We start from the raw sequence: 23,134 nt of genomic DNA, 5'->3' as shown, positions 1-23,134 counted from the left end.
ACTTGTATTATAATCAAGCAAATACCGTAATTTCCCAATCTGCCAACAGAGATGCCTAAAGATAAGATTAAACATGAAAACTAGCAGAGCGGGAAGACAACACAAAAAAAGAACAAATCTAGGACAAACTTAATGAACACAGAAAAACTGAATGCATTCTGCACATTAATTGAGATTTATGTATTATATGTTTATATAAATTATTTAAGGGCCACCATCAAGAAATCTGATTTAAATATGCCTCATATAGGCCCAGCTCATATTTTGCAGTGAAGTTGGTGAGCTTACCACCTGCAATCATTAACTTTAGCGAATAAATTCCTAGGAGAGAACTTAAGAACTTCAATTCTTTTTTTTTTTTTTTTTTTTTTTTTTTAACATACAATGAATGTAACGCCAGATCCCCCTAGACTGTAAGCTCGTTTGAGCAGGGCCCTCCTCACCTGTTGTCTCTGTTAGTCAATTTGTTATGTTACATACTACTTATGTCCTGTCCTGGGTTGTACAGCACTACGGAATTTGATGGCGCTATATAAAACAATAATAATAACTACAAAAATCAATATTTTATTCATATATGTACACGCGCATTTGGAATAAAAAGATTGTAAAATACGTAACAAATAAATGTCGACTCCAATATATATTAACACATTCTAGTAATAAGTACAATAGATTATTGTGGAATAACTGTCGCGTGCATATCACGGGTCATATTTGATTTTTCTTTGAGCTTTGCTTGAAGTAGTGTGTGTTCTACAACACCAATCCGGATATCCATCTCAACAGTTTCTTGTTTTAGCTTAGTTAAAGCTTGTTTAATTTTCACTAGTGGAGCTATAATATAAAAAAAAAAAAACACATGCAAGTGTTTTTTTATGTGATGATTGTAAACCTTCAGTAGACAGTTATACCCGATATAAATCATATGCATCTTACAATAAAAAGTTAACTAACTTTTCAAATGTATTGGAGTGAGACAATGAAACATTATCAAACACCCCCAAAAATGTTCTCAAACATCAAACTAAAGATTTATAAATATTATGTACATCATTGAGCCAAAACCAACAACTTCTCCATTTATTCCATCAAATGTTTTTTATTAAATGTATTATATTATATGTATTAGTGTGTCATTTTTAAGAAAAAAAAATAGCTAGTTACCTCCATCTGTCATACTACTTCCTTTTTCTTCAATTTCCTGTTTTACCTTTTCCAAATCTTCTGTAATCTTAAAAGGAGAATTTTAAAGAGAGTTAAAAAAAAAAATAAAAAAAAAATACAACAGCATATACATAAAGAAAAGCTATGCTGCCATTTCACAATATGATCCATTAACCTAACCTTACCTTAATATTTTTAAATCAATTTGTTATGGAAACATGAAGCACCAAACTTTTTGTAATCCCAGTAATTTTGTACAAAACAATGGCAGCTGAATATCACATGACTTTACTGGAACTTTGGGAGGGGGTGTGTGTGTATTGATTCATACCTAATGCTAGCAACATTGCTTCCTTTGGATAAACATGCCCAACATTACATTTAGTTACATCCTGAATTTCCTCTCTAGTCAGTTCTTTAGACATGTAACAACCTACCTCAGACAGGATCCGTGTCTTTTCAGTTACTCTTGAGGATACTTGCTGGTATTGATCCTTAACCTAAAGGAAAAAAATAAAATCCTTCAACGCAAAACAGACAATGTGGATTTGGTTTTCTTCGGTAGACATGTATTGAAATCCTTACAATATTAGCAAAAAACCTCAGATACATAGAAGAGTGTAGGCTCAGTGGGATCCACGATTTAGGGCTGCAACTAACGATTATTTTCATAATCGATTAGTTGGCCGATTATTTTTTCGATTAATCGATTAATCGGATAAAAAAAATTTAATTTTTCATTTATTTTAAATTATTTAATAAAGTAACCTAGGATGTTAAAAACAAATGGCAGAATAAACATTTTTTCTTGTTTTTATTTCCCCAACCTGCCCCCCAGTTATGCATATTTGAGCCCAGACATGCCACACTGCCCTCCCCACATATGCCTTATATACCCTATATGCCTTATACCCCCAGATATGTCACTCCGTCCTCCCCAGGTATGCCGTATACCCCCCTGATATGCCATAGTGCCCTCATAGGATTTGCAGATTCGTTCACAGACACAATACTTTTATAAATAAATACAGGGTTAATATTCACTACCCCCAGGATTTAGATTCCCCTCAGTTTGCCCCCCCCCCTTTACCTCTAACTGCACCTTAAGTTAACTTTATTAAATTAATTAAATTAACCCTCAGTCCTCAGCATTAAATTAATCCTGAAGAGAAGACCCCATTAACCACAACTGCCCCTAAATTAACCCTGAAGACCCCATCAACCACAACTGCCCCTAAATTAACCCATTAACTATAACTGCCCCTAAATTAACCCTAAACACCCCATCAACCACAACTGCCCCTAAATTAACCCTAAACACCCCATCAATCACCACTGCCCCTAAATTAACCCTAAACACCCCATTAACTATAACTGCCCCTAAATTAACCCTAAACACTCCATTAACTATAACTGCCCCTAAGTTAACCCTAAACACCCCATTAACTATAACTGCCCCTAAGTTAACCCTAAACACCCCATTAACAATAACTGCCCCTAAATTAACCCTAAACACCCCATTAACAATAACTGCCCCTAAGTTAACCCTAAACACCCCATTAACTATAACTGCCCTTAAGTTAACCCTAAACACCCCATTAGCTATAACTGCCCCTAAGTTACCCCTAAACACCCCATTAACTATAACTACCCCTTAGTTAACCCTAAACACCCCATTAACTATACCTGCCCCTAAGTTAACCCTAAACACCCCATTAACTATACCTGCCCCTAAGTTAACCCTAAACACCCCATTAACTATAAATGCCCCTAAGTTAACCCTAAACACCCCATTAACTATACCTGCCCCTAAGTTAACCCTAAACACCCCATTAATTATAACTGCCCCTAAATTAACCCCCACCTCCCCTAACTTTCAGCAGCCCAAATATTAATTTTATACTCACAGTTAGATGAGTGTCACAGCCATGGCGACGCTAAGGAAATGGGCGGAGCCAACCAGCCATTTGGCTCCGCCCATTTCATCCCCTCTGTCCCTCCCTGCAGCCACTGCCGATTGGCCCCGTCCCTTTCTTTCTCCAGCAGCGATTGCAGGGAGGGACTGGAAAAAGGAAGTGGGCAGGCCAATCGGCAGTGACTGCTGCTGTGACTCCTGTGAGTCACACTAAACGGATTATAACACGAGGGGTATGTTTCAGAGCATTTGCTCTGAAAAAACCCTCATTTTATAATCGATAAAAATCGATTCAACTAATCGATAATGAAATTCGTTGCCAACGAATTTCATTATCGATTATCATCGATTTTATGGATTGGTTGTTGCAGCCCTACCACGATTAACTCAAGTAAAGTGAGTAAAAAGGTAAGCACATTATTAGGGATCACTTCTCCATTAGTTCATATTTTTTAATAGCCAAGCAATAATCAAGATCATATTTTGAAGGCAACTGCTTGGTAAAACATCTAATCTACACTATGTCCTAGCAAATCTCCTTAAGACAGGGCTCGACAAATCCCAGGCGCCAGGTCGCCATGGCGACAGAGAATTTTGTCCTGGCCTAGGTTTTGTCAGCCTCTTACATCCAGAAAAAATTGTGGATGTAAGAGGCTGAGTCACCACACAGGGGCGCTGCTGCTGTCTGCCCAGGAGTCTGGGCAGACAGCACAGCCACTTCGAGCCCGCCCCCGAGCCTGAGATCACTCCCACGGAGTGAGCCTGTAGGCTGAAAACGCGGTTGCTGGAAAACCAGCAATCGCGTTTTCAGCTGCCACAGGCAGCTTCAGGGAAGTGGGTTGTGTGTTTATTGGGTCCCCACACAAGTGTGGTTACCTGACACCACACCCCCCAGCTGCCTGATCGCTCCATGAGAGCGACAGTGCAGCGTTAACCCCTTCAATGCCGCATCTAGGGGTTAATTCCCCTTTTGTACGGGGCTCTGCTGCTGGTGGTCTGCCTGGAAGCCCAGGCAGACCAGCAACAGCAAAAATGAGCCCCCACAAGCCCTTTGATGATTCCTGTAGGCATAGAAGCCTACAGCAGTCATCAAAGAGACTCCCCCTGCAATGGCTGGTCTTTAGACCAGCAATTTGAGTCCCAGCTGCCAGAGGCAGCTTCAGGGACAGGGAAGAGGGTTCTTTGGTCTCCCCATGAGTGTGGAGAGCAGCCCAACACCCCCCTGCTGCCTTATCGCTCCCTGAGAGCGACAGTGCAGCGTTAACCCCTTCAATGCCACAATTGTGCGACACATTCGTGGCATTGCAGGGGTTAACATTTGTCCCCACAAGCTTGTGGGGACTAAATATCAGTCAATGCTGTGCTCCAATGGAACATCAGCATTGAACGGGTTAAAAAAAAAAATTTAAAAAAAAAAACAGCACTGACCTGAAAGTCCAGGGTGCTTCCAGGTCAAATGCTTTGAGTTTAGTAAGTGGGCTGATGATGATCAGATCACTCCTGACCAACTGTTAGTTTAAAAAAATCCTGGCGCCTAACTTTTTTTACCTGGCGCCTAGATTCACAACAAATTTGTCAAGCCCTGCCTTAAGAGATGACCAATATCTACTTACTGGTAAAAAAACTTGACCAAATAAGAAGCCTGGCAACTTCAACACGTTTAATAAGGTGTCTTATGTAAGAGTTAGCGTTGCACAATTCTATGCTTGCAAGTAATGCGATTTACAAAGTAAACATAATAAAATATAGAAAAAATATTTTGGTGTAAATAGTTTCTTGGTTTGGTTAAATATTTGCTTTTAAAGATAGGATAATTGTGGATATTTACAGATTGCATTTTCTCACAAATAGGCACTCACTATCTCATCACTAAACTCAGAGAGAGAATTTGTTTTGCAGAAAATGTTTTATTTGAAAAGTGTATGTACTGTACCTCGCTGAACTGGGCCTGTGCAGCTCGATATTCCTGGATCAAAGGATCCAGCTGATTGTTAATGTACTTCTCACGACTTCCCACTTTCTCCAAAGTCTTGCTGATCTCATTATGAAGCTTGTCGAGATACCCCTAACAATACATTTCAAACAGCAATACCAAAATGTTACAGCAAAATCCATCCATAAAAAATTCTATATCTATTCACACACCTGCCATAACACAAATTACTTTTACATGACACAGACATGACTACAGTATCTATTCATATGTTGGAGTAGGGATGTCCTATTAAATGGTTATTAGAGTGAAAACATAGTTGTAATAAGTTGTGAACCCACAAACATACTGAATAACACATTAATTAAATCTTGATATATAGCATTCAACTTACCTTTGTTTCTTTTAATGCTGTGTCTATTCCATCTTTGTGTTGGTGCATTTGATCAACATGAACCCTCCAGTCCTAAAAAAAAAAAAAAAAAAAAAAAAATATATATATATATATATATATACAGTAAAAATATCCGGTAACAGAACACAAAATATACTGTTTGTTCCTTTATTCCTCATTGTAGGTTGTAAGTAGGCTATTGGGTTCCTAGGATCCGTTAGCAAAGTTACAAAGTCCGGATAGCATGCCTATAATGAAGCCCTGTTTGGCGTGAATCACGTAAGGATTGTTGTTTTGTTGTCTCCTCAGCTTTAGCATATCATTTAACTAAAAGAATAAAGATTATATTTGCAACAACTCTGGACTGTAACTTTGTTAATCTTTGATCTCCCTAGGAACCCTATAGGACACTCACAAACTTACTGTGGTTCTAAATCAGTATGTAATACTGCCAGGGTGTCGGGCGAGCGATCCTGTGAAACCAGGTATTATTTATCGTGATTTTTACGTTTTTGGCATTTTAGTTCTCACTTGCATCAGGCAGTATAAAATTTAGGGTAGCAAAAGGAGTAAATCGGAAGATCTCCCAAATAAGCACTGTAGAAGCTTTATGGATATGGACAGATTGTTAAACAACCTAACACAAAAAAGGGTACAAATAAGAAATATCTACATGCATAGGATAAAGAAATAACCTTGTTGTCAGTTCTGATTGTAACTTTCAGATGAGGAAGGACGCGTTCCACTTCAAGATTCCATTCTGCTGCATCAGTTTTAGACTCCAAAATCTCATCTGGCTTTGAAGATTCAGAACCCTTAAGACACAGAATAGGGCTAATTAAAGCTCAGTATGCATATAGGTTTAATCAGCTATTTTATCTTACAGGGCTACAGTATTTCATGCTTTTGCTTTCTTTTTTTTCAACCATTATTTCCCTCTTTCCCATTTACTATACCCAAACAATATATATATATATATATATATATATATATATATATATATATATATATAGATAGATATATATATTTTGTAAACCATATTGATATATGGAAGAGAAATACATAATGTTGATAGAAATTAAATTAAAAATAAACAGATCTTGTTTCAACGTGAAAAAATACCAAAAGTATATTTTTTAAGCTGCTCTGATTTGGCCGATGTTCCTATATCATTTTCATTTATTTTATGTTTTCCACTCCCCAGAACATTTACACACACACACACACACACACACACACATATATTATATATATACATACACATATATAAATATCTAGATCATCGTTCAAAAGTTCGAGGTCACTTTTTATGGAAAACAACATTTCAAGCAAAGCGATTTTCTAAAGATCAATTAGCCTTTTAAAGTTAAATTGGAACACAGGAGCGATGGTTGCTGATAAAGGGCCTCTGTACGCCTATGAAGATATTCCATTAAAATCAGCCGTTTACAGTTACAATATTTACATTTACAACATTAACGCCTACACTGTACTTCTGATCCAGCTGATCTTATTTTAACAGACAAAATTTGCTTTTCTTTCCGACACAAGGACATTTTCAAGTGAACCCAAACTTTTGAATGGTAAGGTTTGTGTATATTATATATTCTCTTAGGATAAGGTAACCTAATACTTGTATTTCAGGTAACCTAGGGTCTTGGGACCTAGGGAATAGTTGTTTCTTAGTGTTCTCTGTCTCACCAGCTTATCATTACAGTGAGAAGGAGAGAACAGAGACAAATGAGAACAGATGCACTGTCTCTGCACATTTAGCATCATATGTCCATGTGACTAGCTGTAGAAGCGATAAAATGCATGGAAATGCAAAACAAAATGGCTGTAGACTGACCACCTGGTTATGGGGTGGTCAGCAACAGCATTGGCCCAACATTCACAGATATGTGGGACCACTTTTAACCCATGTCGTACCAGGTTTAGACAGGGTTTAAATTAAGGTAGCAAGTAGCCCTCCAACTGTCATACAGCCCAACTAGTCATAGAAACATCTCATTTTTTACAAGACTGCTGAGCTTCATAGGCAGTGTAGAAGGCTACCTGTTGGCTCCCCTTTACAGATTTTAGTGTGTGGATTACTTTTATTCCAAACAGAAGTCTTTACCAATTTGTTGGTCTGTGTCTTGAGAACATTTAAATCTATGAAGTGATCTTCATCGTCATCAGAATCATCCTCCTAAATAAAAATACAACATCAAATTACTACTTATTATGTACATGTAAGCAAATATTAATAAAACTCGACTGATAAAAGCACAACTTGGAATGTTTCTATTGGTATAACCTGATGACATATGCTTCAGATGTTCTTTTTTCTATTATTATGCACAAGCAGATCAAGAGTTAAATGAAAAAAATGATTTCTTACAGCGATTTCATCTTCAATTTTGTTCAGTGTTAACTCTGCATCATCTTCCACCACAGTTTCCTCATCTTGTTCTTCGGATGGGTATATCGGCCTGCATTATATACATACCGTGTATTTATATATATAATTACAGTAATGAGGATTGAAAATAATTAAACCACACAAAATGGACAATGATCACAGACAAGAAAAAGAAATAATATAGTCAACACTTGCATTACAAATATTTTTGTTATTAAATTTATATCAACTATACCCCACTGAATATAACACTGAAATTCGGTTCATTTTGAATAGCATTTTTTATTATTATTGTAAAACATGGCTTGATATTAATTATGCACTAGATAACCCTGGAAGTAAACTAGTAGTTTACTACTTTCTAGTAGTCTTGCAGGGGTTCAAATGGCACTTGATTGTGAGATGAGATCAAGAAATAAAACATCATTGTAATAAGACAACTAAAACGTTTTTTGAGACAGAAATGCTTGTTCTGTCTCAATCAATTGTGACAAAAGAGCCACTTGGGTCTGTTCACTAAAGGAGGAGCTCACAACAGTCTTCAGGAGAGTTGTAGTCAACCAGCAGTAGTTTGCTCCAGCAATAAGAGATGAGCTAGCCCTGGTCAATGCATAATTCAATGTATAAGCAGAAGAAATGTAGCTGATTTAACGGTAAGCTCACAAGTGGAGGTCTCAAAGTCAGAAACTGTGTAAAAGTACCGTAAGGTTGGATGGTAAGCTCACAGACAGGATTCTCAACACCCGATGTATATTACTGTTATGTACTGTATGTGTTCCCAGTGAAATTGTGAAATAAAAGTTAATGAAAATGAAATTATAAGAGTAAGTCAATGTATCTCTGAAGCAGAAGCTCACTGTAATTGGTTCTTCATAATGTAGAGTGAAACAACTATCCCTAAAGTGAACAGACCCCACCGTTTAACATGAAGGCAAACTGAATAAGAAAAAATATAGGAAAACACTTTAAAAATTGACACACCGAAAATACCACACTTTACCTCTTCCAAGTGAACCCAATATATTTTAAAGTCTCTTCTGCTAAACAATCTAGAACATAGCAAACTTGCTCTCCATAGCCAGCCTTTAACTTGGATGGTGGGAAATCTGCAGAGACACCCTGCAGGTAACAGAAGTCTGGGGTTATAAAAACGGTACACCTTTAATTGCAACTTTTATACAACTAAGACAAGGACAAACGTTTGCACTTCAAACTTACAAAAGCCCGCAGCTCTGAAAGAATTTTTGATATAGTGGCGTTTGGGTCATCGTATTCTTGTGGCTGATCAATGCGATGTCCAGCTTTATTTATAAGCCATGCAGCAAGTGTGCAAAACATATAGAATTGCTCCCCAGGATTAGTTTGCAAGGCAAAATAAAGCCTACAAAAAGAAAGAAAGAAAAAATATTAAGATGCAGCATAACATTTTAATGAGTTCTGTTTATAGGTTTATGGGCCTTGGACTTTAGCAGTAAGTTTGTATCTTGAAAGCTTGCGCACACTTTACTAATACTGAAAAGTATTTTGCATACTTGTTGTCCAAATGCATATTACCATTATACCTGTTATGTCTAACAGGTGAAGATCCGTTGCTCTCTCTTTACCTGGACACCGGTTTCATATTGTTCTTTATCAACACCTCCTCTTCATAGTTGAGCAACTTCAATTTGTCCAATAAATCCTCCATAAGCACAAAGACATTAAAGGCAGCTCCTGGACCTCGATCATCCTCCTCCATTCTTCTACTGTCTTCTGACATCCTTATTAAAATGTATGGAGATCAGTCTCTGCTTTCTAGGACTATATTTAAGTACACAAGTTGCCTTGAGACTCTAAAATGAAAAGTTGGCATGGAAGAAAAGCAAACATAGTAAACATGCTGCAATTACTATGGCATTTAGATTATAAATGATATAAAGCAGCAATATCCATATCTCCGGTATCTGTCTAAATACGTAATGTCACACCAATTTGTGTAGTGCATACATGGACTTGCTACCTGGTAGAGATGGTATGGCCAATTTCAGTATTAGAGGGGTTAATTTGATTGTACAGGCATGTGGTGCCAAAAGGTCTTGTGAGATAAATTTGTCCTTTTGAAGCTCGGACTCCAACCGGGGCCTTCTACGGGGTGTTAGGTCCTGCAGTGGAGCTGCCGTTTTGTCTAGGTTCAAATGTAGACAACCATATGCCTGGATCCCCCTCATAGATACTGGATTCTTTGATATGCTAAGTGACCACTAGCAGTCAGGAAAACCATCTCATATCCAGGTCATATCCAACACATATCAATAATAACTCATATATTCATTATCATACCTCCTTGTGTGCATACCTAGAACGGGGAAAACGCAGCCTACGAAAAGAGTACAAACATGACGGCGCAACATAAACGGTTTGGAAGGAATTGTGAAGTCTATGATGTTCAGTCATAAGTAGCAAGTGTGACATATCTATGGACTTCACAATTTACAGGAAATTCATAAATGCATGAATTATGGCTGTGGCGAGCACAGGAGGGACGATAAAATGAATATAAGTTATTTGGACTGATATGTTTCCACCACACAAGGGGGAGGTCACTTATGGTACACCTTCCCTCCGCTTATACCACCTCTGGGCCGGCTTGGAAACTCGAGATGAACTGGGAAAGTGTATAAAATTAACGAGCGAACATGGGTCAGTGTGCTTACTAGGGGCCAAGATCTAATTTTGAGTAAGTCGCCATCTTTCCTTGCCGGAGCCCTACGGACAGAAAAACTGTTACTTTACCATTCAGTGAGTAGTTAGGTTTTCTGTAATTTTCTCCTTTTTATTTTATCTGTTTGGTGTAAATCTGTTTATCATCTTTTTTGTATGCACTGTGATTTTTTTATTCATAATAAATATTCCTTTATTAAGTTCTGCCTTTGTCTGGTAAAGACTCACGTTACCTGAAGAGACCGTTTTATTGGTAATTTTAAATCACATAATTATTGTGTTAAAATATACTGTGTGGGTTTTTATAGTCTGATTCATTTGGGGTACCAAGACACCCCATTTCTAAATTGTCTTGGTGGTGGCAGCGTTATTTTGATATTTGCTATATCATTATAGTTAATCGCGGGTGGTATTAAGGGTGGATATTGGTATTTTTATCACTATTTCCGGTCTAGTGCAGACAGATAGTGAATTTTAACCCTTTTACCACCAGAACCAAGTCACGCGCACGCTTGGAGTAGAGTGCGTTCGTGACACGTAATTTTATGTGAGTTCTGCTTGGCTTTTTGCAGTTGCATTTAGCTTGGACACACAAGCGAATCCTGAGCTGGGGCGAATCTCCTAAGTGACATCTCTAAGTGAGGAGTTACAAGCAAAGAAGGAGTTAAAAAGCAAAAAGGAGGGTAAAGTATCCATCCTTGTTATTCCATATATATTTATATATATTTTGCACCTTACTGTCTGTTTTTGCCAGTTATTTGAGCTATCCCCATTGCCAAGATGTCCTCCATGTTTGACAATGCGGTCAGGTGTACATCTTGCTCAATGTATGCAATCCTTGATCAGCGCTTCGAGGGTGCATATTGCTGTGCGAGATGTGTGCAGGTTGCTCATTTGGAAGCACAAATCCTGAGTCTAGAGGAGCAACTGGCAACACTGAGATCTATTGACAACTTGGAGAGGAGTCTGCTGCTCACTGAGCAAGCTCTCTCGCGGGTAGAGGTGGGGGAGGATAGCGGGATGGAGGTACAGGACAGTCAAGCAGCTAGCTGGGTTACAGCTAGAAGGCGGGGTAGGGGGAAAAGCGCCAGGGAGGCTAGTCCTGATCTAGCACACCCCAACAAGTTTGCCCGGTTGGCAGATGAGGGGGATGTTAGTTCAGAGTTAGAAGTACTGCAGCAAGTCACTGCCTCTGACCTCCAGAGCGGTGTCTGCTCCAGTAAGGAGGGAAGGACGAGCACAGGGCAGGCCAGACAGGTGCTGGTAGTGAGGGACTCTATTATTAGGGGGACAGACAGGGCGATCTGTCACAAAGACCGGGATCGCCGAACAGTGTGTTGTCTGCCTGGCGCTCGAGTTCGGCACATCGGGGATCGGGTTGACAGATTACTGGGAGGGGCTGGAGAAGACCCAGCTGTCATGGTGCACATTGGCACCAATGACAAAGTAAGAGGTAGGCGGAGTGTCCTTAAAAATGATTTCAGGGACTTAGGTAGCAAGCTCAAGGCAAGGACCTCCAAGGTAGTATTTTCTGAAATATTACCTGTACCACGTGCCACACCAGAGAAGCAGCGGGAGATTAGAGAGCTAAACAAGTGGCTCAGAAGCTGGTGTAGGAAGGAGGGGTTTGGGTTCATGGAGAACTGAGCCGACTTCTCTGTCGGATACAGGCTCTACGGTAGGGACGGGCTGCACCTCAATGGGGAGGGTGCAGCTGTGCTCAGGGAGAAGATGTAGGTACAAAAGAATTGTGAAAAACCAGTGTCAAAAAAGTGTACAAGAAAAAATATAAAAGATACTTTATAAAAAATATACGGAGGGAGGGGTTAGAATAGTTAATAGGGATAGGCTTCGTAGGAGAAAAAACCATACACCTCTAAATTGTATGCTTACTAATGCCAGAAGTCTGACCAATAAAACTGGCAAACTGGAGTTAATAATGTCTGCAGACAATTATGACATAGTGGGTATAACAGAGACATGGTTGGATGATAGCTATGACTGGGCGGTTAACATACAAGGTTATAGTCTATTCAGGAAGGATCGAAAAAAACAAAAAGGGGGAGGAGTTTGCCTTTATGTAAAGTGCAGCCTAAAGGCCACACTGCGGGAGAATATATGTGAGGGAAATGATGATGTGGAGTCATTATGGGTAGAAATATATGGAAAGAAAAATAATAAAATACTGATCGGGGTTTGCTATAAGCCACCAAATATAATTGAAGCAGCAGAAGATCAATTATTAAAGCAAATAAACAAGGCAGCAAATCACAATGAGGTGGTTATTATGGGGGACTTTAACTATCCCGACATAAACTGGGAAACTGAGACCTGTGAATCTCATAAAGGAAACCGGTTTCTGACTATAAGTAAAGATAATTATCTGTCCCAAATGGTACAGGACCCAACCAGAGGGGGCACTCTACTGGACTTAATATTAACCAACAGACCTGACAGAGTAACTAATGTGCAGGTCAGAGGGCACCTAGGAAATAGTGATCACAATATAATACATTATAACTTGTCCTTCAATAAGGGAACTCTTAGAGGAGCCACAAGAACTATGAACTTTAGGAAGGCAAAGTTTGATCAACTAAGAGAAGCCCTTAACACTGTAAATTGGGAAAATGTCCTCAAAAACAAAAGCACAGACACTTAATGGGAGATTTTTAAAAATATCTTAAATTCTCACTGTGAAAAGTACATACCGTATGGGAATAAAAGTGTCAGGAACAAGAGAAAACCAATGTGGATAAATAAAAATGTAAAGGTGGCAATAAATGGCAAAAAGGCATTTAAGCTACTAAAACAGGAAGGAAGCACTAAGAAGCTATCGGGAAAAAAATAAAATATGTAAAAATCAGATAAAAGCAGCAAAAGTGGAGACAGAAAGACTCATTGCCAAAGAGAGTAAAACAAACCCCAAAATGTTCTTTAACTACCGTATTTGCTCGATTATAAGACGAGGTTTTTTCCAGAGCAAATGCTCTGAAAAATACCCCTCGTCTTATAATCGAGGTCGTCTTCTAATCATACCTCATTCTGCTGGGGCCGTGCTGCTTACCGGGCTTTGATCGCGAGCAGCGTCTCTCCTATTAGCAGCAGGAAACAGGAAGCTAGCACAATCCTCACATAACTCTACCTCCCCCCTCCTTCCTCTGGGGGCGGGGCCAGAGAAGTTGCTCGCACAGCCGGGCCCCCGCAGAAGTCTGCGAGTGGGAGATCTGCAGTTCAGGTAAGGGGGTGGGGGGTTTGAGCGTGTGTGTGTATGTGTGATTAATGGAATGAATGAGTATTTAAATGTTTGTGAATGAGTGTGTGTGTGATAGCATGGATGTGTAAGGGGGGTGGGGGTGGTAGCATGGCATAGGGAGGCTGTAATCACACTTCTAACATCCCCAGGTTCCAGCATGTACTAGCTGCCTTGGCTTGATAGGAGTGTGATTGCTGTTAGCAGTATATATATATCTCCAGAAATGCATTTTAACCCCCTATATGCCACTCAGCCAGAGTGGCATATAGGGGTATAAGGCATATCATGGGGCACAGTGGCATATAGGAGGGTATAAGACATTTCTGATATGCCTTTTAACCCCTATATGCCCCTCTGCCCCATGATATGCCTTTTAACCCCCTATATGCCAGAGTGTCATACAGGGGTTTAAGGCATATCATGGGGTAGAGGGGCATATAGGGAGTTAAAAGGCATATCATGGGGCACAGTGGCATATAGGAGGGTATAAGACATTTCTGGAGGCAGAGTGGCATATAGAGGGTTAAAAGGCACATCATGGGGCAGAGTGGCAAATAGGGGGGTATAAGGCATTTCTGGGGGCAGAGTGGCAAGCCTGGGGGCAGATGTGCATAACTGGGGGGGGCAGGTTGGCAAATAAAGGAAATACAAAATATATTTTTCTCAATCATAGCTTTTATTAAATATGAAAATTAGTTTACATGAATTAATATTTACTAGTAAAACTTTTTTCCTATAGGGTAGTCTTATATTCAGGCTTTTTGTTTTTTCCTAAATTAATATTTTGATTTTGGGGGGTCGTCTTATAATCAGGGTCATCTTATAATCGAGCAAATACGGTATATAAATAGTAAAAAGGTTAAAAATGAAAGCGTTGGCCCCTTAAAAAGTAATGAGGGAGAAGTTATAGACGGGGATCAGGAAAAAGCTAATCTATTAAATATATTCTTCTCTGCTGTATTCACAGAGGAAAAAGAAATGCCAGGTAATATACAGAAGGATGAGATAAATGCCCCAGTACATGTCGCCTGTCTAACCCAGGAAGAAGTGCAGTGCCGCCTAAAAAAAATCAAAATAGACAAATCACCAGGTCCAGATGGCATTCACCCCCGCGTTCTAAGGGAGTTAAGTAATGTAATAGACAGACCCCTATTTCTAATATTCAAGGACTCTATAGTGACAGGGTCTGTTCCCCAGGACTGGCGCATAGCAAATGTTGTGCCAATATTCAAAAAGGGGACAAAAAGTGATCCGGGGAATTATAGGCCTGTTAGTTTAACTTCTGTTGTATGTAAACTGTTTGAGGGTTTCCTAAGAGATGCTATTTTGGAGAATCTCAATGAAAATAAATGTATGACTCCATATCAGCATGGGTTTACAAGGGATCGGTCCTGTCAAACTAACCTGATCAGCTTTTATGAGGAGGTGAGCTCAAGACTGGATCGGGGTGAATCGATGGATGTCATATATCTGGATTTTTCCAAAGCATTCGATACGGTGCCACATAAAAGGCTGGTACATAAAATGAGAATGCTTGGGCTGGGGGAGAATGTGTGTATGTGGGTAAGTAACTGGCTCAGTGATAGGAAACAGAGGGTGGTTATTAATAATACATACTCTGAGTGGGTGACTGTTACTAGTGGGGTACCACAGGGGTCAGTTTTGGGTCCTATTCTTTTTAATATATTTATTAATGACCTTGTAGAGGGATTGTATAGTACAGTATCAATCTTTGCAGACGATACTAAGCTCTGTAACGTGGTTAACACAATAGAGGACAGTGCACGATTACAAATGGATCTGCATAGGTTGGAGGCTTGGGCTGGGATTTGGCAGATGAGGTTCAACACAGATAAATGTAAGGTTATGCACATGGGGAAGAAAAATCCAGGCTGGGAATATGTATTAAATGGGAAAACCCTGGGGACGACTGACATGGAAAAGGACTTAGGAGTCTTGGTTAACAGTAAATTTACCTGTAGCGACCAGTGTCGGGCAGCTGCTGCTAAGGCAAATAAAATCATGGGGTGCATCAAAAGGGGCATGGATGCCCACGACAAGGAAATCATTCTACCATTGTACAAGTCACTAGTCAGACCACACATGGAATACTGTGTACAGTACTGGGCACCAGTGTACAAGAAAGATATAGTGGAGCTGGAGAGGGTTCAAAGACGGGCAACCAGAGTAATAAGGAGAATGGAAGGACTACAGTACCCAGAAAGATTATCAGAATTAGGGTTATTTAGTTTGGAAAAAAGACGGCTTAGGGGGGACTTAATAACTATGTATAAATATATAAGGGAGCAGTACAGATATCACTCCCAGGACCTATTTATACCCAGGACTGTATCTATAACAAGGGGACATCCTCTACGGCTGGAGGAAAGAAGGTTTCTACACCAGCAGAGACGGGGGTTCTTTACAGTAAGAGTGGTGAGACTATGGAACTCTCTGCCAGAGGAAGTGGTAATGGTAAACTCAATAAAAGAGTTTAAAAGGAGCCTGGACGTGTTTCTTGAAAGCAATAATATTACAAATTATGGATATTAGATTAATAGGGACAGAACGTTGATCCAGGGATTTATTCTGATATTAATATTATATTTGGAGTCGGGAAGGAATTTTCCCCCTGGTATGGGGGCAATTGGCATCTGCTTCATAAGGGTTTGTTGCCTTCCTCTGGATCAACACAGTAGGGACACAATATGTATATAGGTTGAACTTGATGGACTTTTGTCTTTTTTCAACCTTATGAACTATGTTACTATGTTACTATGTATAACCCTATACATTACAGATTGACAAGGCCATGTAACCTTTAGTACAGGGTGACGTGGCTGTGGAGATAAGGGTCATTGAGAGATCAGCTATGCTAGGCATAGGAAAAGTCACTAGGTAGCATTTTTTTGCCCGAGTTGGTCGCGGGCATCGCTATTGGTGGGAATAACAATTATAGATAGAGAGGTTTTGGAATAAAACTTCACTGCTTAAGGCAAACTGCTACCTGTCTGCACTGACTGTTGAGCCTGGTAAGCAGCAGGAAGTATATATATATATTATTATTATTTAAAAAATTGTCCTGGCTTTTATTGGGGTGATAGGTGCTGCCTGCAAAAAAGGGGGTGAACTGGTAATGATAAGTGTTGCCTTCCAGCTTACAGGGCGGATGGCTTGTGTTAATAACTTGGTGTGCTCTGTGGTCTAAGTCAAGCGGTTATAGTTTGATGGTTGATTTTTATTGTGTACATGTAAACTACAAACTACATACAAGACCACGGCCTGCTTTATCCTATATCTGTGTCAAGTGTTTTTTTTAATTTAAACGTTTCAATCTTGTACATTTGGTTTGCTGTTGTTATTATGATTAATGCATCTCCCTTACAGTCACATGTATTGTAACTATAAATTCAAACTAGTAATAATAATAGTACTTATTGGAATGTTCTTGCCTCACCTTTACCATTATACAAGAATCGCTCTTTATATAGGATTCCACCTAAATGTTTTAATAACAATATTTTACAAATACGACACATTTTCTGCTGGAGAAATGGAATACATGGTTTTCGAAGCAGAGGTAACTTCTGAAAGCTAATGTTCTCACTATATATATATACATACACACACACACACACATATAATGTATCATCTGCTGGATTAAAAATGATGTGAGGCTCCCATACAATTAGCAAGGGGTAAATAAAACAGGCCACATTCATAAATTAAAAGCAATTGAAATGAATAAAATCAGCTGGAATGTTCCTCTGGTTTTTGATGTTTGAGCTATATTAATTATTTTAATGATTGATCTATATTAAGCCCTATATATACACACACACGACCCGGCATATTAAAATTATATAGCATAATAATAACACCTTCAAAATAGATTTGGGGACAAAATATGGTTTATGTTACGCCCTAAACAAGACATTTAAAAAAATCTTAGATTTAGCACTTACCTCACATTTAATTAAAGTAGCAATAATTGTAAAATCTCAAATCACGACAACCACGGAATAGAGAGATCAACTAGCTCCGAAACACAAACAAACGCAAGCTGCACTGTTGCCTTGGAAACGCGTCGCTATGTGAGGACAAATATTCTTGTGTAAATGAGCACTGCTTATAAAAATGTAAAGACAGTTATTATACACATTGCTAACGATACAATAATGCAAAAAAAAAAAAAGCCAAGGCGACAAGAAAAATCCCCATGTAGAAACGGTACAACCATTACCTAAGATTTTCTGCTATGGCGCGTTGTAATGACGTAATTAACTAGGTCCGCCATCTTGCACTTGGGAATTGTCGATTTTTGGCTGCTTTTGACAGTGTTTATAGATTATGGAATCTACGTGCCTTTTTCAACAGTCGTTTGTTATGATAGTAAAATTGTATAGCATAAAAAGATAGAGGTATTTGAGTAATTCCAAGTTGCAAGGCGGCAATCACGTGGAGCGTTATCGGTGCCATTTTTGGTGTGGGCACGAAGCAGGCCTTGCATGTTTTAATTAAAGGCACAGCAGCCTTAACAAGAAAGAATGCAAAGTAAAGAACCCTGTGAGCACTTCAATATACGTTGTTTAAAATGTAATATAGTGAAGTAAATACTAGTTGGAAAAGCTTGCATATAACGGGTGAAGGGCAGGGAAAGAGGCTAATGTATGGGATTGTTTTCTGCAGAACATTGTACAGCGGGTACCATGTAAATTTAAAGGGATCACTCAGCTGTCATACACATTACAGTACATACGATGGCACTTTATTGTAAGTATGTTTAAAATGGTGTTTCCACCTTTGGAGCTTCAAAGGAATGTCTCTATTACAGCTCAAGCTAGATTCGTTCATTAAAACTACTTGTAGTGCATGCTTTTTGATCGGTTATCAGGTTAATGTTTCAGAAGTATTTAGTTGTTAACTCCATGGAAGGTGAGACTCAGAATGGCAGGGACAGCATTATAATTATAAATATAATAAAAATATAAATATAATTATTTATTATCTCATAGAGCCATCATATTCCGTAGCGCTGTACATTGCATAGCTCCCTACAGTTCCTTTCAATTTCACAGGCAGTCCTGATTTTTGGCAACTCTCCTGCTGTTTCAGGCAGCTGTCCCTCTGATCCCCCCTTACCAGCCCAGGGAGGTGAAAAAGCAGTGTAGCTATTACTTTGCCCCGCACTTACTTGTAGCTCTTATTTTGCCCCATTGCACAATTCATGTAAGACAGGGTCGGACATCCACTAAACCAGATGTGCTGATTTGGACATTTGAAATGTTGAGGGTTATGCTTTTTGATGCTCAAGTCCAAAGGAAGTGAAGAGTATTTGGCCAGATCTTGTATGTGGCTATCCCCACCCCTACTTTAAAATGAAAAGACACCCACAAAAAAAATCATGTTGGCAAGAATATTTATTTCACAAATTGTAAACTGTATGCCAACTGGAAGATTAAAAGATTTAATGCCAGATGGTATTAAGTTTTTGAGAAAAAAAGTGATATATATATATTATTTAGAAATGTAGTCTGCCCTTTTGACCAGGAGATTTTTAGATGGTGTTAAACTTGTAGGAATTTTGAAATGTAAAAGAGGAGTTATAGCAAGGTGGGAGAAAGACCTGGGACTCTCTATAGATGTCATAGACTGGCTGGAGATCATTTAAAAATGTAAAAAAAAAAATAAAAACAAATAGCAAATCGGTCCATGGTTTAAATCGAATAGAATTACAATATAAGATCTTACAGAGGTGGTACCTGGTCCCGCTGAGGCTTTCTGCTATGAATCCAGGTCTCCCATATGCTGGAGATGTAATTCCCAAACGGGATCAGTAGGTATGAAAAAAATCAAAGGATAGGATTAGCCAAGAGGCCTGGGAAATCTAGAGCGCTTATATATCCTAGCTATGGTTTTAGTTTTAGTATTTGATCTATTTAAAGATCTAAACCCCTCTACCATGCAAATACAATATTTTTATGGGCTTTTATGTATGATATAATGTATGTCATGTTGTCTATTATATTTGGTAGTTAGAATGCTATAATTTTATAATTGTCTTAAGAAACTTTTGTAATAAAAATATAAATGGGGAAAAAACAAAGCTTATACCAATAAAGAAAAAGATGTAGTGTCACATAATCTTCTAGGACAGGGGTGTCCAAGTTTTTCCTGCAGCGGGCCACTTCATCAGAAATGTATATGTTCGGGGGACGCACTCAGAGAAAAAACGGCCTTTAATAGGACATGCAGATCGAAATAAAGTAAATGACACAAAATCCTTTACAATGCCTCTCACTGATTTCTGGGCCTAGAAGGTTTTGTCCTCTGACGTGACTACAAATTCAGGAGGGCATTTTATCTCTGGATACGTAAAAATGAAATAGTTCTATTTCTTCTAGGGATGCACCAAAATGAAAATTCTGGATCGAAGCCGAAACAGAAAATGACCCCCCAATCTTTAAAAATAATTTTTTTATATACTTTTAATAAAAGTAACACACCAAAATTGTACAAACAAATTAAATAACAATATTAATATATACTTACAGACTAACTGTGCCATGCCCCCCACTTACACATCCATGCTATCACACACATACACTCATTCACAGATCCATTCCCTCAATCACACATACAACCACACCCCCACCCTCTTACCTGCACTGCAGATCTCTAACTCGCAGACTTATGCAGGGGCTGCTGTTTCTCCCTGTGTAGCTCGCGAGCAACTTCTCTTGTGCCGAACAGCAGAAGCAGGAAGGGAGTGGAGTCATTGATATGACAAATTCATGTGACTCTGCTGGGTTCAGCTTCCTCTGTGCGGTATAAAAGAGACTGCAGTGCAAGCAACTCACAGGAAAGCAACAGGGACCTTGCGATTCTGCAATTCTGATTGCCCTGCCTGCGGATCTCACGCGGGCCGCACCTCAAGGTCCTGTGGATGGCCCACGGGCCGCATGTTGGACGCCCCTGTTCTAGGACCTCAGAGGTCTATTCTTCAGGTCTCCAGTTTATGTAACTCTGAATCTTAATGCTGGCACGTTAAAAGTTATTTATTTTTTTGAAAGAATCCATGTTTTCTGTTATCATAACATATTTCCAGGGTCCCACTGCAGTGTATGTACTGTCACTGTTCACTCTGTCACAGGAAGGTGACTATACTAGCCATTTTTCAGGGACAGACTTGATCTTCACATTTTGCAGACCACCATGTATAAACTCCCACCCTGCAATATTTCTACTCCACCTCTTTGGGCCCCCAACTTCACGATGTAACATGTCACTCACTTCCCACAGTGCTAGCTTTGCCCCCAAACAGTACATGTCACTCACTTCCCACAGTGCTAGCTTTGCCCCCAAACAGTTCATTGCTGCCATCTTTGTCCCCCAAACAGCCTGTCAGTGTCATTTAGGGCCCAAACATGTCATCAGTGATATATTTGCCCCCAAACAGTATTACACTAAATGCGTCAGTGACATCAGGCGCTCTGACTTTAACCCCTTCAATCCCAGGGGTTTTTGGTACCTCAAAGCCCAGAGCAATTTTGCCATTTTTGGGGTATGTCGGTTTAGCGATTATTCTCTGTTCCTGTGAATAGTGTACCCATGTAAACTATATATTGTTTTTTCAAGGAGAGATATAGCTTTCGTTTGATACCATAGTTGGATGATTAGCTGAAAATTTAGAATGAGAAATTTAGTAAAAACTAGCGAAGATAAGAAAAATAAACTAATTTTTTTTTACATTTTCCCTCTGAATCCTCACAAAATTAGGTAAAGTGATGGAAAATCCCCTCCAAGTTTATCAATTCAGGTGTCCTGATTTCAGAAATACCTAATTTATATAGATTTTCCAGACTTTTCCAGCACCAGGGAGCATACTATTAGGTGTACAATTTTGTATAATTATACAATTATACAAAATTATACAATTTTTATGCCTATGGCTTAACCGGTTTGGGGGTTGTGAACGGGGGCAGACCTGTATAGAGATCGTAGCGTCTCTGTGCCTCATCGGAGGGCAGGATATCCCCGCAGGGGATATCCTGTCCTCCGATGACCTTCCGGGTTACGTCAGCAGTGACACAACCCGGAAGGGAATGCCCGATCGCGCGTTTGAAACTGCACGATCACGCGATCGGGCAGTTTACCGGTAACAGCTTACCGGCTTTCATGCCGGAAGCTGTTACAGGCGATCGGACAGCAGAAAGCCGGCAAAGCCGGCTTCTGCTGTCAGTGGGGAGTCCAGGCTGTCAAACGACAGCCTGGTCTCCCGTGCAGCGGCAGGGATGTGTCCCTGACGCTGCACGAAGGGCTGGACGTACCGGGACGTCCATAGGGGTTTCTTTGTGGGCGTTTTTTGGATGTCCCGGTACGTCTATAGGGGAACGAAGGGGTTAAAGAAGCCGCTGAGCAAGAGGGGTAAAGCTAGCTCTTTTTGCACCCAAGGCAAGAACAGAAAATTATCCCCCCCTATTTGTTTACCAAGGTTATTTTGAGGAAAGTAGATAAATAAATAGCCAAGTGATTTATTCACATTTTGACCCTGAGGGTGGTACAGCAAGACTTCCATTACTATATACTGAGCCTGATTGTGGTACAGTACAACTCCCATCAATATACAACCACAACAGCATAACTACTATCATTATATATTGATCCAGACACTGAGGGTGGTACAGTGTATCTCTTATATTATTTAGCTACATTGGATGATGGCAGCTGATATACTCAATAAAAAAACATTAGCATCAGTAAATTTGGAGAAATTCCTAGAATGAATTTGATTCTCCACAATAAATAAAGATCTAAAAAAAACTATATTCTCCTCTTGTATATTGAACGTGAATCTCAGATTAAAATCATTTCCATTAATATGAGCTCTCCAAATAATAAGGACATATATATCAATATATCTTTTCTAGAGCACCAGGTTTGCACCAAAGGGGTTCTTGTTCCAGATCTGTTGATCTTCCCATTCAGCCACAAATAAATTTGCATAACTTGGTCCACATCTGGTGCCCATGGCAGTACCGCATAAGAATAATAAAAATCACACCATAGATAAATTCATTAACTGTAATAAGTGTAATGTATATTTATTTCAGTGTTCCTGTAGAACTCAATAAGTGGGTAGGACCACAAGGGCACTTAAGGAAAGAATATTGGAGCATCTGGAAAATATTAGGAACCAAAATACTAAACATAGTGTACCACGTCACTGTAACTCTTGTCCGGAATTTAAATTAGAAAGTATATTTGGTATAGACTTAGTTGTCCCACCTGGAGAGGAGGGAGCGAAGCACAATGCTTATAAAAAAAGAAAGAGTGAATTTTTAAATTGAAGCGTTTTAAAAAGGAGG

The 23,134-nt window shown here is 39.2% G+C and overlaps 1 protein-coding gene across 1 annotated transcript; it reads right to left on the bottom strand.

Moving 5' to 3' along the window:
- Positions 1-546: 546 nt before the first annotated feature.
- IFT57 (intraflagellar transport 57) lies at positions 547-17,998 on the bottom strand. Its single transcript, XM_053454982.1, has 12 exons — positions 17,732-17,998; positions 9,418-9,645; positions 9,032-9,194; positions 8,814-8,932; positions 7,793-7,883; positions 7,529-7,600; positions 6,105-6,224; positions 5,410-5,481; positions 5,016-5,147; positions 1,605-1,667; positions 1,168-1,234; positions 547-837 (listed from the first exon to the last, which is right to left on the bottom strand). Exons 2-12 carry the CDS (start codon positions 9,570-9,572, stop codon positions 677-679), a joined length of 1,215 nt encoding a protein of 404 aa, XP_053310957.1. The 5' UTR covers positions 9,573-9,645; positions 17,732-17,998; the 3' UTR covers positions 547-676.
- Between the last annotated feature and the right edge of the window lie 5,136 nt (positions 17,999-23,134).

This window comes from Spea bombifrons, chromosome 2 (genome assembly GCF_027358695.1).
Source record: "Spea bombifrons isolate aSpeBom1 chromosome 2, aSpeBom1.2.pri, whole genome shotgun sequence".
Lineage (NCBI taxonomy): Eukaryota > Metazoa > Chordata > Amphibia > Anura > Pelobatidae > Spea > Spea bombifrons.
Note: the sequence above shows the minus strand (reverse complement) of the source record. Positions and strands in the feature narration are given on the sequence as shown.

What these genes read in the sequence shown, in the direction of transcription:
- IFT57 (XM_053454982.1), bottom strand. Translation starts at nt 9,572, where the DNA reads ATGTCAGAAGACAGTAGAAGAATGGAGGAGGATGATCGAGGTCCAGGA. An exon ending in AATATGAAACCGGTGTCCAG is followed by an intron (nt 9,195 to 9,417) that starts GTAAAGAGAGAG and finishes TTCTTTTTGTAG; the next exon opens with GCTTTATTTTGCCTTGCAAA. An exon ending in CACAGGCCCAGTTCAGCGAG is followed by an intron (nt 1,668 to 5,015) that starts GTACAGTACATA and finishes TTTTTCCTTTAG; the next exon opens with GTTAAGGATCAATACCAGCA.